This window comes from Epinephelus lanceolatus, chromosome 12 (genome assembly GCF_041903045.1).
Source record: "Epinephelus lanceolatus isolate andai-2023 chromosome 12, ASM4190304v1, whole genome shotgun sequence".
In the NCBI taxonomy this organism is placed as follows: Eukaryota; Metazoa; Chordata; class Actinopteri; order Perciformes; family Serranidae; genus Epinephelus; species Epinephelus lanceolatus.
In genome coordinates, this window is record NC_135745.1 from 8,859,956 (window position 1) to 8,876,882 (window position 16,927).

General features: G+C 40.8%; 1 protein-coding gene across 5 annotated transcripts in view; it reads left to right on the forward strand.

Moving 5' to 3' along the window:
* The window catches only part of astn1 (astrotactin 1), a 591,813-nt gene that overhangs the window by 261,412 nt on the left and 313,474 nt on the right, over positions 1–16,927 (forward strand). For all 5 annotated transcript variants that reach the window (XM_033650224.2, XM_033650225.2, XM_033650227.2 and 2 more), the window contains one exon: positions 10,538–10,732. In XM_033650224.2, the coding sequence (XP_033506115.2) occupies positions 10,538–10,732 (195 nt within the window). The remainder of the gene's footprint in view (positions 1–10,537; positions 10,733–16,927) is intronic.

Here is a 16,927-nt window from a genome sequence, read left to right on the forward strand (position 1 = left end):
ACTTTGCCAGCAGCAGCACAGCATTTCTCCCTCTCCTTTCTTGCCGTGCACGCACGGGAGTCGGTGTTGTCAAGTGATTTTGTCATAAACCTTTGGTAATGTAAACCAAGTGACACTCACGGCTCTACAAAAAACCTACATGTATGTGAATGTGCAATAATTACTGTAGCACAATAGCCTGTCACAGGTTACAGTGTGATGATTAGAGGAGAAATGGTAGAGCATAAAGGATTGTCAGCAACTGGGGTACCAGAAGCTCAAAACAAGAGTCAGTAGCAACAGCAAAAAAAGCTGTTTAGCATTGGCAGAGAAGATTTGGCAAATTTTTCATGGGTGCAACCCACATACTCAGCTCTGCTGCTCATCCCACAAATACATGTTCTTTACAAATGTGGCACCATTTACAAGGGAAATAAACAGGCTTTCCAACAGTATAAGATTTATTGCCAAGAAGCATTGTTACAACAAAGAAATAATCTACCAAACACAAATTTCCTTACTTTTTGTGCTTAGTTTATTTAAGCTCTAATACATCTCTCCCTTTATTGCATTCACAATTATTGCTACTAACTCTGGAATTAATGGCTGGTCCACTCATGAACTGTAGTCACTTGGAATGTGTCAATTGTACACACATCACTCATGGTCTAAATGTGTTTCCTCTTACTAGCTAATTGCATAAAAACATGGAATGGTGTAAAACAATGTAAAACACAATAACACCAGTGACACAACAAAAGCACAAATAAAATGAGATTTATGTCCATGTCTCTTTCAAAATTCTATACTAAAACAATATGTAGGATTTTTTTTGCAAGTCGAAAACAGCTCAGTGCGACCAAAAAGATTTTATACTGTTTTTGTTTTTTGTTTTTTTTTTAGCTCTAAGGGGTTGTGATCTGGTGGCTATGAAGGCCATAGTATGTGATGCAAATCTCTCATCAAACCACTCAGTAAGCCCTGGTGCCCTGTGGGCGCCCTCTGAACCCTCTTTGAAGGCACTTATATCTTTTTTCTCGGCATCTTCAGTGACATTTCATATACAATATATGCTTCATTTGTAATGCAGATCAATGCCTGAATTTCTCAAGAGTCTTAGCACAGCAACATATAACTAAGGCGTTTCAATGGTACTTCCAGCCAGTACAGGAGTGACCCTTAAAGAATTATCCATTAAAGACCAGAGTCTGGTGCTTCGTGTGTGCTATATTAACAACCTGCTCACATCCAGTAGTGCAATTCAATCCTGACATCCATATATATATTGTGGAGGTAGATTTTACATTTTCTCACTAAATTTGCTTGGTTAGGGCAGAGCCGAGCTCAAACTTGCCTGTTTAAACCAAATAAAAAATGCATCAGTGTCACACTAGTTTGAACAAAACAAACAGACTATTAGTTAGAGAGCACCCTTAATGGAGTTTGTAGAGTAAGGGAGCAATTTTGTGGTGGTTGGTCCTCTTGGTGGCAGCTGACAGGCGTGGAATCTTTGACTATACATCGTCCTTGTGCAGCTCCCCTTTCTGTCCTAAACCCCTTAAATTAAGTCCAGTCCTGACCAAAGATTCACAATGAGACGAGTTGAAACAGGCAGCTACTTGCAATGCACCATCCTGTAACGGTTACATGCTGTCATTCCGACATCCCACCATTCCGACATAACACTGTTTCAACATAATGCCATTCCGACATACCCCTATTGCAACATGCAAAAATCCCACCATTCCGACAAGGCTTTCCATATAAGGAAATGTGCGTTACTCAACAGGTGACTCCCTTCTTTCTGTTCATGCATTTTTCATGTTTTAAGACGTGTACAGATGTGATACAGTCAGTGAAAGCTTAATTAATAAACACAAAGTCTCGGCATCCGAAGGAGGAGATGCCTTGAACGGGAAGCAGGACGTGGTGGTTTTCAATCACACACTCCGACGCCGTTTGTTGCAACTATCCAGGAAAAAAAGGCTTACAAACATGGACCAAAATGGCTCTATAATACGCACAAAAATCCAAAAGAAACGAAAGTTAACTAAAAAAGCAACTAAACAGCATAAGCGGTCAAAATTGGTGTTTTACGCATGCCTCTGTGCGTCTGGCACACGCGTCTTAGGGCTCTCCCACGTTGGTTTGTGGATGAAAGCTGTATGTTCAGCTCCCTTTACATGTAAAAAAAATCTCTACATGACATTTTGGTCGGCGAAATCCACAGACAAGACGTCTGTTGTCCATGCTTGCAATCAATACGCATGGATCTTTCACACCGCCACTATCCACGCAGATTTCCAAATGTATAAACATCCACGGCAGTAGCAGCGCCAGGATTTTGATTGTGGGTGGGCCTCCAGAAAACTGGATGGGCCAGTTAAAATAAGCAAAAAACGGGTTCCCCTTTATCTCCGTTTCAGCGCTTTTCTGCGGCATTGAGGACAGCGACGCTGGTGCACCGGTGTGGCTCCCTTGTGTCGCTGTTCTCAGCTCAGTGCTGAAGTGGACAATGACATACACCTTAGAAGTAGAACTAACTTCATATCTTTATTGAACGTTCCCAGCACACAAAAAAGACTGAAACGGAATTATATCTTTAGAGGGTCTTCTCCATTTATTCATAAAACACAACACGACATGCGTATTTGTGTCGGCATATCATCAGTGCAAAATCTTTTGGGTAAAAAAATAGGTCATTAAAGGAATTGTCGGAAAGGCAGGATGTTTAAAAAAAAAAAAGAAATTCCATCATTCCGACCATAGGAGAAAAAAATTGTCGGAATGATGGGACATTTGATGGAAAATTAAGTGTTGCCATTTAGACAATTAGAGGCCCATGTCGGAGTGGTGGGATGTCGGAATGGACGTTGCCCACCTCCTGCCTGTAAGATTTTGAAAACCTGCCTGTTCACACCAACGCAACTAGATGAGATGGTGCATCAATTCTATGCAACGATTCTTTGTGCAGCTGTTCTGATTTCCAGCTTTTCAGGCTTATTTTATGACTAAATATAAATCGTAGCTTCTTAAAAAATGAATGAGGGCAGTGATAGCGAGATACTGGCTACACTTGCATTTGTAGTAAAAACGAGCATTAAATAGACTGTATTCATAATCAATATGCCACAATAATATAGATAACCAGCAGCAACCCACCCCACTGTTTGACTGTGAGGATGGAAACAGAGGGCATGGTGGGGATGGAGCATCTGCCTCAGCAAGCAAACACGCCATCTGCGGTCGTTTTGACTTGACCAGCAAACTTCACTACAGGCTGATTGGCTGTAGAAACAGGTGACATCCTTGACGTTCTAAAACCAGCCAGCAATTTGACCAGCTGAGTTGCAGGTGACACCATCAGCCGGCTTGAGTTGAGCTCCAGCTTTTGCATCTTTGCAACTTTTGTCAGCATCGTTCTAAAGCGGTTTCATGTCATCGTGAATCATTTGTCTGAACTGGGCTTTAGATGACCACACGTTCATACAGTAACCCAGTGTTTCCCATACATCGGGCTGCCAGGTCCCTGGGAGCTGGGGTTTGTGCATGCTGGATTCATGTTGCTGTGGCCGCTGACTTGGAATCCATCCCTGGAGCTGCCGCCTGATCTGTAGCAGCGGGTAGTGAGGATGAGGACACAGTGCGATTCAAGGCTCTAACCTTAGTTACATGAACCGGAACTTACTCGGACAGCTATGAGCCTTTGGCTTGCAACTTTCTCTGCAATATTCTGCCACTGAATCAGGTTTTCACCGAAGGGATGTGCATGCACAGTTGACATTTGTAGAACAGGCAAAGGAACGCTTTAGCTAGAGCACATAATGTAACTGTAATTACTGCCGCTGTTTAGTGACACTGTTGGCAGTGGCCTCTCTTGCGAACAAGCACAGCTCTTTGCAACTGTTTCATCTTGGCATTGCGGCTCGTTCTGTGTGTAAGGCGACCAGGAAACTACAACGAGGAAAATAATACAGGAGCTAATGATACTGTACAGGTATAGCAGCAGTCTGTGGTGTAGAGGCTGGTAGCGTCGAAGGTAGCTGGGAGCTGCGAGTTGTGCCCTGCTGTCTGAAAGCACCTTAATAGGCCATTGTTACAACAGGATATGTAATTATGTTTATAGCTCTTGATTGTAAAACTGATCCATATGGAGGAAGTGTGCATGTATAGAAGTGGAGGCGCACAAAAAGTTCCTTTGATCATGAAGCCTAATGTAACTTTGCATAATTCCCAGGTGAACTACACTGCAGACTGGAGTCTCTGTTAACAGTGACAAATGAGCTAGCTGCATTTCTTTATAATCAGGCTTAATAAGTCTTTAAAACCTGAATTAAAGTTTATTTTCTTTGCGTTTGGTTCTGAGGCTTTGACAAGCCTAAACTCCTACGGGGAACACTGAATACTTATACCACAGAAACTTTAAACACTGGGTACTGGCTGAAATTCTCAGCTGACATGTTTTATACAAAAGTGAGTAAAATGCTTGTTTACACCTGCGCAACTAAGTCCATTTTCTTTCTGTTTTTACTCGTGCTGGACACTGTTACAAAGTCCAGGTTCTTCTTTTTTTTCCTAACTTTTGTCACACAGGAGACAAGAAGTTGACAATGCATTTCACCTCCTGCTTCTGTAACCTCAATCTTCTGGTTCAAAGAGGAAGAAGGTCTGTGTTTTGCCAGAAGTCCTCTATTACTCCAGCGGCACAGACATACTGAATGCACTTTTGCTGTCTGTGAAAACAGAACACAGATGACTGGACTCATCACGGTCCACAATGTCCACCTCTGACAAATAAAGGTTATTCAGACTGAAACAACTAGTCTGGCCTTGGTTATGACACAAGCTCTGTGACGAAATAAAAACATTAACTGGACTATTTTTTCCAAACCACCACAGGATGCATGTGAATGTTCTCTGCAGTAACTAAGAAACATTTGTTTTCCATGATTTGAGCAGGTGAAATACACACTTCAACAAATATCTAAATAAATATCTAAACAAAGTGGATGCAAGTATTTTATATTTTTATATTTTATATTTTATGGATAAATCTAATTTTATTATTTACACCTGTGCTTTTCTGTCACACATCAAATTGCCCTTTAAAAAAAAAAAAAAGGTCCATTACTGCAGTTCACAGTTTAGATTATGGTTAGATTCTGTATGTGGACACATGCCTCATAATGTAAAGCCAGTAACCATAGCTGTGTACTTATGAAACTGATTAGATCTCTTCTCTGGACTGTCAGAACATGTACAGACTGATTAACATCTTCCCTTACGCTCCTGTTTGTTATTTTGCAACCTATCACTGGAGTCTGGTGATCTCACATAAATGTCGTTATTGTGCCATCTAACTTTCGTCTTAGCAGAGGTCTAATTGGCCAGAATAACTGAAATGATCTACATGGTCTGCTAATCTTTAAACTAAGGACCATTTTGAATGTTTTCACTTGATTAAATGGGCATTATTGGTGGTTATCACCATTGTAGATATGGGGTAAAAGGGTCATGCTACACCAGCAAGTAGTTTCAGGATGCTGTCATCAGTGCATTAAATAGTTTTGTTAGGTCTGACTTTCATTTTGGATTTGGGAGCAAAGAATATGACATTAGGTTTAGAAGAATAAAACATGGTTTGGCTTAAAATAAGTACATTACATGATGTAGGCCATGTGACATAAACTGTGACATATACTTCATGTGGCACGTTAAAATAACTCAATGGAGAATACTGGTTTGACATGGGACACGAACCCCAGTCAGCTGGATGAAAGTTGGTTCCATCCACCACCTCAACCACCTACCAACGCTGACATTCTCATTCTTTATGATAACTTTAGCTGTAGAGCCATGAAAGGGCCAACAAAAATCAGTCCCAACCCTACATGAACCCACACAGATTCCTGTAAGCCCAACATGAGGCACGATGTTTTGGACCCAAGCCTTATTTAAAAACCCAAATTTCCATTGTAATTGTATTTATTTTTTATCGATATTAAAACCTTCATGACAAGCTAAACTCAACTAATGTCTTTATAGAGCTGATAACAGACATCTTAATATATAATGACGAAAACTCTGTCTATGTGTGTGTAGGTGTGTCTGTTCCATGTTTTTCTCCTCACTGACTTCGTCAGTCCATGTGAAACTTGGCACAGTGGTAGAGGGTCATGGGAGGATGCAAATGAAGCAATATTACATCAGTTGGCCAAAGGGGGGCGCTATAGCAACCGATTGAAATTGCAAATTTTGAATGGGCATATCTCATGCCCCGTATGTCGTAGAGACATGAAACTTTGCACGGAGATGCCTCTCCTCATGAGGAACAAATTTGCCTCAAGAACCCATAACTTCCGGTTATATAGATTTTACGCCATTTTGAATTTTTTGAAAAACACTTAAAATCGATCTCTTCCTAGGAAGTTTGACCGATCTGCATGAAACTCTGTGAACATAATCTAGGGACCAATATCTAAAGTTCCCTCTTGGCAAAAGTTGGAAAACTTACTAAAAGTGAGCTTCTATAAGGCAATGAATATTGCGGAGGGCGTGGCTCATCACATAAAGGTGTATAACATCTCAAGGGTTTCACCGATCACCACGCAACTTTGTAGGCCTATGACCACACATAATCTGAGGGGACCCCTCCATTATTGACCCCATCAAACAAAATGGGGGCGCTAGAGAGCTAATTTCTTATCTAGGCCTAACCGCCATATTGATTTTTACTAAACTTGGTAGATATGTAGAACAGGATGCCTCAAGGTGACTGGAGGAATGTAACTCTAATTGGCAACTGGGTGGCGCTATATAACAACAGAAAAATGCTTAAAAATGGCTAAAATGCGACCAATCGCTGTGGCTCCCCCTGTGGTCAAATGTTGTTTTGTTCTTTTTTTTTTTTCCCCCTCTAATTTTTGGTATGACTAAGCCATGGTATGGTATGCTGTACATAATCACGGAAACTGTCAGTGACTCATTCTGCCAGTCAGTCATTCTACCAGTGCGCCCCACTTTTAAGTAAATACAACATATAAACACTTTAACTATCTGCTTTTCAACGTGCTACCTCAACTACTAATGTACAGTTTTAGCCCACTAACTATCCCACTATTGGCAATGGTACTACTGTACTTTCAATAAAGCAATCGTACTGTCAAATTCACAAAAACTCTGTCCTGACGATGTATCCCAAACACACGCCATGTGAAACTGTATGTGGGCAACTGTGCACTCAATGGGTATGGACTAGTTTATGACAAAATCTCACAAACCCAACCAACCCAATAAGTCTGCCTACCCAAACCCAGTGGGTTGGGTTGGGCCCAGTTTAGTTCAGGCAGAGAATCCAAGCTTTAGTCAGCTTACTTCCTCCACTGCCACCCATAAAGAATCATAGCTGTTTAATGCGCTGGTAATGACATTTTGAACTGACTAGTCACTCAGTATAGCAGAGCCCCTCTAACCCATAGCTATCATGCTGATAACCACTGAAAATGCCCATTTAACCGAGTGTTAACATTTAAACTGGAATGTAAAGGTGGTGTAAAGGCATATTCTCTGCTCCAACAAGCCATATATCTGTGTTATCACCCGCATATACGACTACAGTTTGTACCTTTTTATAGATGTGGAAATCTGCCAAGGTCAAGTTTCTCTAAGTTTTACAGGAGAAGCGGAAAAACAAGGCAATTATTTTTGATTATCTGATATGATTGTGATCCTGAAAACAGCCGTTATCTAATTGAACACAACGAGCTGCTGTTTCTGGCTGTCATCTTTACATTAAACACCATGTTGCAGCCACAGCATATATACAAACTGCTGTTTTATTTAATTCACAACAGCATTCTGTTGTTGTCACTCTCCACTGTGCAAATGTGTCTAATCCTCCACTGGTCCCACTGGAGACTGGCATTAGCTTTGAGACATTTGGCATCCAGGAGAGAGAGCTTCTCTCCGTGTAAATCCCTGACAGATTATCTTTCTCTCTTTAACCCCCAATCCCCATTTTTCTCCCTCTACTTCGCCTGCCTTTGATTCATTTCACAGAGTATATTATGCACCGAGATGTCAAAACATCATCAATATGAAAGAGCCTTGAGAGGACTCTCAGTGTTGCTCTCCTTTTTTTGAGATGGAGGATTTTGTGCCAGTTGAGTAGAATTGATTTTGCTGATTCTACACTGTCGAGTTTTGAGGTCTGAGTTGTGCATATTTTGAACCTGGTGAAAATGCAGTGGAAAATATCTCAGAATGATCGTTCAATCATGAGATTTAAATCAATATTTCTGACTGCTCAGTCTGCTTGTAAATATGTTTATACAGTAGTAGCATTAAGAATTGTCTCACCCTAGTGTGAGATTGGCACACCTTTGCTCAGGTTGTTGCACATGTGGGCCACAGCATTTTTGAGGAGTTTTGAGTTTTGAGGAAAATACATGATTTCAGGTCTCCTTACCAGTCTTGAGATTTTGATTTAAATGCTTGTTGAGGTTTTTCTTTTACTTCTACACGAACATGCCTAGTTATATTTAATGGGCACAGCTGCATAATTGTCCAAAACACTGTCAAGTCACGTTTGATGGTGTTTTGATATCAGACTGATGACCCTTAATGATCCTGTTCTCTGCTCTACACTGTTGCCACATGAGCTAACATAACATTACAGTTTGTCTACACAGGATGTGTTCAGGCACCAGTATTGAATACAAGTCACTGCCATTATGGCAACGCACAGAGCCCAACCCAATGTAGGTGCACATGTAAAACAGAAAAAAAGACCTGATGTGTTAAAAATATGCTTCAGTTCACGTTTACATGTGTTGTAGTGTGATTGAAATGCAAGTTGTTATAGGGCCTCTGTTTACAGCTATTCTGGTTAAAATAGAGTGTGTTTTCCGTCATACACACCATAGAAGGATGACTGAAAAACCTGTGTTGACACGCCATTTAAGTCACACGCCGACAGGCCAAACTGGCTCACAGGTTCACATTGAGAACCTTTTTATCATATGCATATGATATACAACCAGCTAAGATATATTGTGCTAAAAGTGTGACAAAAATTCAGAAATCTGTTCCACTGTCACTGCAACTGCCGAGCTACACATTGCCAAACTGGCAGACACTGACATGATGTGGTCAACCTGGATCTTTTTACATAAAAAAAAGACTAGCCACTCCAACAAAAAGACACTCCCATTATTCTCAAACATAAAAAAAAAAGTTTGTTACTTTTTTGAAGATAACATTTTTATTCAGTGTTTTATAATGCAGATGCCGGCTGGAGAAGGTAGGCATACTGGTCAAACAAGAGCAAAGAGTTCTAACAGAATAAATCTTAATCAACTACAATTAAATTAATTTGCTGGCGACAGCTGTCCCTATAGTTTCACCACAGTTGTGGCACTCCTGTGATCTCTTTTTTTGGTATAAAACTCAGTCCAAGCTATTTTAAATCAGTCTTTTTCTTATGTTGATGTTTTGACAAAATCAGTCATTTAATTGAGTTTTTAGTCTGCGCTCATGCAAATGCTGAAGTTCAAAGATGTCCACATTGATGTCCAAACAGGAAGCAGTTAACCAGGTAGCCAGGTAAACATAAAGGGGACACCAGGCAGGGTCAAGAATGTGAACAAGTCATATTCTCTTAGACTGTGGAAAATGGAAAAACTGGTGGAGTTGTGAAATTCACAAAAACCTATGTTTAATTTGGCATGTATCTGATACACCAACTGGCATTTATTTTCATGAGAAATCTTATTTTTGAATGGAAATGGTTTGGCTCTCATTCTCAGGGTCTCCTATCTGTTGTAAATGATTTCACAATTGGCCACCAATTTTGTTTTTAATTATACGCTTAACTTTAACCTGAAAATGTTCTTATTTTACTCACTGCATACTGATTATTTCCCTTTAAAGGAATACTTCAACCCCAGAATTCTCATTTGTATGTCATTTACTCCACCTGAATGTCTGAAGAAGGTCTCGTCACCATGGTGAATGGAGAATCCAAAAAAAAGGCAAACTGTATTGATGAATTGAAGTAATAGGGGTTCACTTTCAACAACAGCAACACTATATCAAAACATCCATTTACAAACTCTCACACAACTCCAGCAGTACAATCTAAGTCTTATTTATCCAGACGTATGCTCAGTACTTCCCAAACACACGTAATTTCACTGAAACTGTCATATTAAAACACATCACATTAACAGTCTCACGCACAGATGAGTAAAGTTGCAGAGGTGTTTCAGCAAAAATGTTCCTTTTTGGATTCTTCGTTCACCGTGGAGATGTGCGAAAAAAAACAAAGTTTTCTTGATGAATTCAAGACAGCGTGGGGTATGTAACTGACATACAATTATTTGGGGGGTGAAGTGTTCCCTTAAAGAACTATGATAAAAGAATTCAGGAAATACAGAGAAACAAGCAAAGTAATAGACAACAAATGCACAACAGATTTATTTGAAGTTATATCACAGTTCACAAGAAGGATAAAAAGATGGGAATATATGAATCACTCTAATAACTCATGTCACTTTAGGTGCATCGAGGACTACAAGCGCGGCCCAGATGGGAGGTCATGCCTGCCGCTGTCCGAGGCCTGCACCGAGGGAATAGACTGTGGGGAGGCAGCGGACATCCCTGCTAACCAGACTGTGTTTGGAGACCTTTTCTACGGATACAACAACCACACCAAAGAGAGCGCCTCCGGACAGATCCTCAAGGCCACGTTCAGGTAAACACACAAGCTGTTTGTGAAGTGGAGCATGTGGGACATAGTTCTGCCATTTGTATCTCAGCAGGGAAACAGTTTGGCAGGGTTTGGGCTTCTGGCTCACACAGTGGTGATATACATGATAGAACTGTTTCAGTCATCATTCTTTAAAGTGCTTTGGGTGAAAGAGTCTGAAGTGGCAGATGCCTCATATATATTACATGTGTCAACAGTTAAAGTTGGATATGGAGTCATGAGTACAGATATGAGCCTCATTTACACCTCGTATCTGTGTGTGGATCTCTGATGTGGAGGAGAAACACATGTAAATGTAAATCTGTACTGCAGCACTGGTTGCCTTGACCTGGGAGTGGCATGGTTGTTCACCATTCAACCAACCCTATCTACTACATTTGCACATTTAGATTTTATTGCAGGCTGATACACAATAACAAGAATGCTGATTAAATCAGGATATGTACAGGTCTTGAAAGGGCTTTAAGCATTTAATTGCATTCACTGTAAAAAAGGCTTTAGAAAGTATTTAAGGTATTGAAAGTCTTCAAAGTTTTCATGCCTTCCTGCAGTAATGCTGGTTACAAAGTTAATATCATAGAAGATGTTATGAAACTTTAAACTGAACGCTGGGGTTGTTGTGACAGTGGATTGTGTGCATAGGAGGCAGTTCAATCCTTTTTATTGTGGAGATTCAGGTAGCACCATCAAACCTATAGCAATTACTGTCACCACTGCCAGGTACAGCGGGTAGGAGGCTCATGGTGTCATCATGGGCAAATGTCTAATACAGTATTTACTGAATTAGTTGATCCATTCATCCATTTTCTGCCACTTCTACTGATCAATGTTGTTTTAATTGAAGTAAGTGTATCAGTAGGAATTGTTATATACAGTGCTGCTGGGAAGTGCAGCAGATGTGATATAATAACAAATAATTCTTGGCCATATCTTTCATCATACTTTCAGTAGAAGTATTAAATTGCATTGTGTGGTTTGAAAAGGTCTTCACTGGTGAACCCTCGAGAAATTCTGACAAGGTTTAAATCCTGTGATCAGATGTCGTTATCAAAATGAAGACTGCATTTTAATTCAAGGTGTAAACAGTAAAATGACAGTTGTCCGGTATGAAGGACCAGTTTAAACACACAGGAATTCTAATAAATGCCAGAAATGTTCTCCAAAATTGAATCCTTCTTCCAGGGAATAAGAGTTCAAAATATGTCAGTGAAAACTAAGTGGCTTCATCAGACATGTAGACATCCATCACTGAATCACAGTGCAGTGGTGCATTCAAGAGGTGGAGCATTGAGTTCATAAAATCAATCCTTTTTTCTCACTTTTAAGGGCAATTATTATCACATACTCTGTCAAATCTGAAAGATTAATCAAAAAGAATAACTCTGTTATGATTAGTGATCTGCAGCTGTGTTTGAAATTGGTGTTGGCTTCTGTGGCTTTTCTTGTCAAACAAGTGATACGTTCCTAGGAAGCAAACATTTTGAAATGATGGGAAAACATTTAACCCTACTTCATATACAGAACATGCAAATACCATTAATGCACTTTGTTAGGATAAATGATTATTCTGTGTACATACTGTACATACAGGTTACTTTTAGGAATGACAGCTGCAAAACAATTACATACTTACTTTCTAGCAGTCTAGTTTCACTCACAGGGCATCAAAAAAAAACAAAAAAAAACACCACTTTGGTAGTGATATGGGCGAATCATTATTACACGATTGGAGCAACAGATGTAGCATAAGAAGCAAAGAAGCCCACTTAGGATGGGTAGAAGAGGAGGTAGATGTGTCCAACAAGCACAGGACTTTGATCCTGGAGACCAGTGTTCTTGTCCTGTGTGAAACTTAAAGACAGTGTGGAGTTATTTTGTTTATTTAGTTGACTAACGTGACCAACATCAACCATGATCTTTTCCTAACCCTAACCAAGTTTTGTTGCCTAAACCTAACTGCCTACCCAGTGCATCAAAATACAGCACAAAAGGCTACACCCTCTACCCAAGCATCACATTATGCCAACTTGAAATTATATGTATACTATATTTATTGAATATAGTACTGCTGTCTCATTCAGCTTCACTCCTGTTCAGACAGTTACGGCGCATTGAATTCTACCCAACACACTACTGTTGATGGTGGTGTTATTTTCCTGAGCACTAGGGTTGGGTCAGTATGAGGGGAAAAAAAAAAAACGGTCTGGTTTTTGTAAAAAAAAAAAAAAAAAGACGCATCAAGTCGATAATACCGGATTTTCGCCATTTGGGGGCGCAATTGACTCATTTAAAATAAAAAACGACCATAGGACAGCAGAGCGATAGTAACAAGTTGTTTATTTTATTCCTTACAAATAAATTTTGCAGCTTACTCAATCAGTGCAAACAAGGGTTGCCTCCTTCGTCTGGCTCAAAGCCAAAGTGTTGCCATAGTGGCACATTCTTTGATTTCTTTGAGACTAAATTGTCTGCCATTATCGACTCCCCGTCACTGTTAAACAAACTCCAGGCTACAGTAGAGGCCTCGGCGCATGCGCACTCGCACCCCCTAGCTCAGTCCCCGCCCAACCCCCACCCCCCTCTCTCTCCTGCTCGCTGTGCGCTTAGCAAAGAGGCAGACACAGGTCCCCACAGACTCGGGCGTACTATAAGCGGAGCGGACTCCGTGTAAAAATGTCCGTGAAAAATCCCCGCAATGTGAAAAATACATGCCGAACAGTCTTTTGTGTGACACTGGTGCGCGGAGCGGAGTCCGCGTGGTTGTGCTTTACACGTACAGGGCTTGCGGATGTCCACTTTTACTGGGCGGACCTCTGCGTAGTCCACTCTGCGTACATTCCACCCGAGTATGCAGTCCGGTTGGTCTCAAAAAAAAAAAAAAAAACCCTGTCCAAGACGGAGTACCGAACCTAATTGGTATTACCGAGAACCGACCCAACCCTACTGAGCACTATGCATCACAACCTTTTAGACCCTCTCAGGCTGATATAGTTTAAATCACACAATGGTAAAATAGAAACAGTTGTAGTTCATATGTAATGCAGGATGAAAAGGCATATCAGACTGAACCAGTGTATTTAAAGGTTATTTCATTATGAGGAAAGGAGTTTCAGATAGATTTTGTGTCAGTTCCTTTCCAATAAAAAAATAGATAGTGATAGTAAAGCCTGCTTCTGTCAGGGGTTGTCCTCTATAAAACAAGAGACATTTCCCCTAATCTCAGGCAAATGCACTGAGGAGAAATACAAAAAAAAACCCCACAAGACCTCTTTGGAGAGGCTTATGGATATTCAGCCACACGGGTCCAAAGACATATGCCGTATTCCTTTCATGATTTGCACAGGGTTTGATGTAAATGGTAGAGTACTTTGAAGGTGGTTAATTATCACTGTCGGCATGCTGCAATCATTTCCACTGAACTCAGGAAGCCAGAAGGTCAGCAAAGTCATCTGCAGTCCAGGAATTTAATTTGGGCCGTGCACGGATTCCGCCGCCCGGAGGCAACTCACCCACTTAGGGATCCACCGCTGGAGTCGTAGAGAGGGAGGGATGGGTGAGGCTGGAAAGTTAATATCATCAAGAATCTAAGTCTCAAATGCTCTGATCTCATTTGAAAGTGCTTGTGAATGGAGAGCGGGGTCTCAGGCAGACTTTGAAGAGCACCAAATGCTTCCTGTGCAGATGAGGTGGTGGGAGAGGAAGGGAGACTCTTTTGGGAGGCATGGTTAATGCAAGGCCTAATTATAAGAGATGGCAGCAAATGAATTAAAGCTGACCAGGAGTCAGTGTGCTGAAATTGAATCTAATTGGACCAGATGATCGTTTGAATGTAAAATGAACAAAAGTTACGGGAAGAGAGCATTCCAAATGAACACCAAAGATCCGTCAGGGGTTTGACGTCAGTGTTGAACTCAATCTAGGAGCTTTTTCAAAACTAAGAACACAAATGAAACAGCAGAAACCATATGTGACATGTGGAAGGCAGCCTCTGGCACTACTTGTGTGGTATGCAGTGGTAAATCTGTCCCCAAGGAAACTAAATGTCAAATTTAATGCCGCACAGCAACTGCGCTGCTGGTCTGTAGCGAATGGATGAATGCTGTATTTTAAAGATGTATCAGATTAGGCTCTCCAGCATGCTGCAATAACATTGAAAATATTACATGTTAAAAGGAGTAACTGTTAAATGGGCACTCCGCTGACTGAACATGTCAATTTTCTAGTCATGAGGGGTATTACTCAACCTGTGAAACTAGTTTAATGACTTGTGTGGCTGAGTTTTTCAAAGTCACAGAAAATGATTCAAGATATATCTCTTGAAACTTTAAACAGAAAGCCTGCATGACCAGCTTGACAGATATGAGCATTAACCAGGCACAGAGGATCTAAGAAAATGGGGTTGCATTATGGGTATTAGTACAGGTTGAGTTTTTGACATTTCATCAAATCTGAATTATGTATCAAATCCAACAGTTTGATCCAAGTTCTTTATCAGATCCTTTTTTGGTATTTAGAAATAACTTATTGTATCAGTTATCAAAACGTAATGATTCTTTAAGTTTCATATTGAGCTTTTGTTGGCTCAGAAGGTGGAATTTTTTCCCCCACAATATTTTATTTAATTTTCAACTTCAATAACAGAACATAATACAGAAAAAATAAACACCTGACATCAGAGAGATGCAGTCAAATCACAGACCTAAGGGATGGAAAAAAACCCACACATAAACAAGCAGAAAAAAGGTATAAGAAAAAGCAGCATTGCGTGAAGGCATACATATTAGCCACGAAGACATTAAGCACAGAACTGGGAGAAGGAAATACTATTTTTTCATGACAGCAGTCCACAAATGGTAGCAACAAACCCAGCACCTCTCCCAATTGTTGGAAGGCCTAATTTTGTCCTGTTAAGTTAAAGGGAAATTGTGCAACATTTTCAGTTGTTTATTGGCAAAAATCGATGTCTGCATTCATAAATATGTCGTCATTGGTGTGCTATTACCTCCACCAATAATCTGACTTATTCTCGTAAAAAAAAGAATTTCGGATTTGTTTGTACATTGTGCGGGTAAGTCGTTTGGGGGGTTCCATAACGTTTCGCCATCTTGAGAATACACCCACCAGCAAGGAACATACAGTCTGGCCTTCGGCATTTTTGTTGAGAGCCAGGCCAGCGCTGCGTGACTGAGAAGCCTAAAGAGAGGAGCAGGAGGCGCTTCGCTACTACCCTGGCACTACTGCAGCATAACAAAGTCCCACTCTTTGAGCGTAATGCAGTATCATGCATATGCAGCATCACGGGAGACGGAATCCTCGTCACCAAGAAAGCGCAAAAGAGAATCAAAAAGGCAACGTGACCAGCAAATTCAAAAAAACGAGGGTCAACATCGGGGTAGCCTTTCCCAGGTGGAGAGAGCTGCTGAAGGAGAAAGATAAACGACGCTAACACCTGTTAGCGGCCAGCACCGCTGTTAGGTGTTAGCGCTGCTTTAAGCTGTTAGCCGTGATTGCATTATCTTTCTCCTTCGGCAGCTCTCTCAACCTGGGAAAGGCTACCCTGATGCATCAGTGATGCGAGGAGGGGGATGAGGTGTGTGAGGTTGAGCCACTTGTCAGTCGTCAAAAGACAAGACATGATTGGTTTGTTTCGATTTACACCCACCCCAACAGTCCTACATTGTAAACACAGCCAGCATGGTGAGGAGGGGGTTTGTCAACTCGTGTCGCGTGTGTCTTTGTAGGAGCCTGAATTAATACTCCATGAAGTATCAGATGACATGGTTTCATCAATGTTATCATAGCTTTTTGGTACACAGCGGCTACTGTTGTTGCAATACGCGTGTAAAGCAGTGTGGCGCAAGAGTGTGCTGTCCGTTTGAATGCAATACATGATTTAAACGTTAGATGGGAGAAATTCCTACACACTGTGGCTTTAAGTTATTCATATAAGAATATAACTTTGACTTTAAAATTCAGACTTCTGTGACTGATGCAATGCGATCAGCGAGATCATTTTAGTTGGGGAGACTCATTATGCTGTTGATCTTGTTGGACTGCAGTCATGGTCCTTTAGTGGTGTTGCAGAGCGATTTGTCCTTTCCCTTACAATTTGTGCAAGTACAAACTAACTCTAACTTTGGCCTACTGGGTAACCGGTTTCACGAAGCTGGTTATCGACTA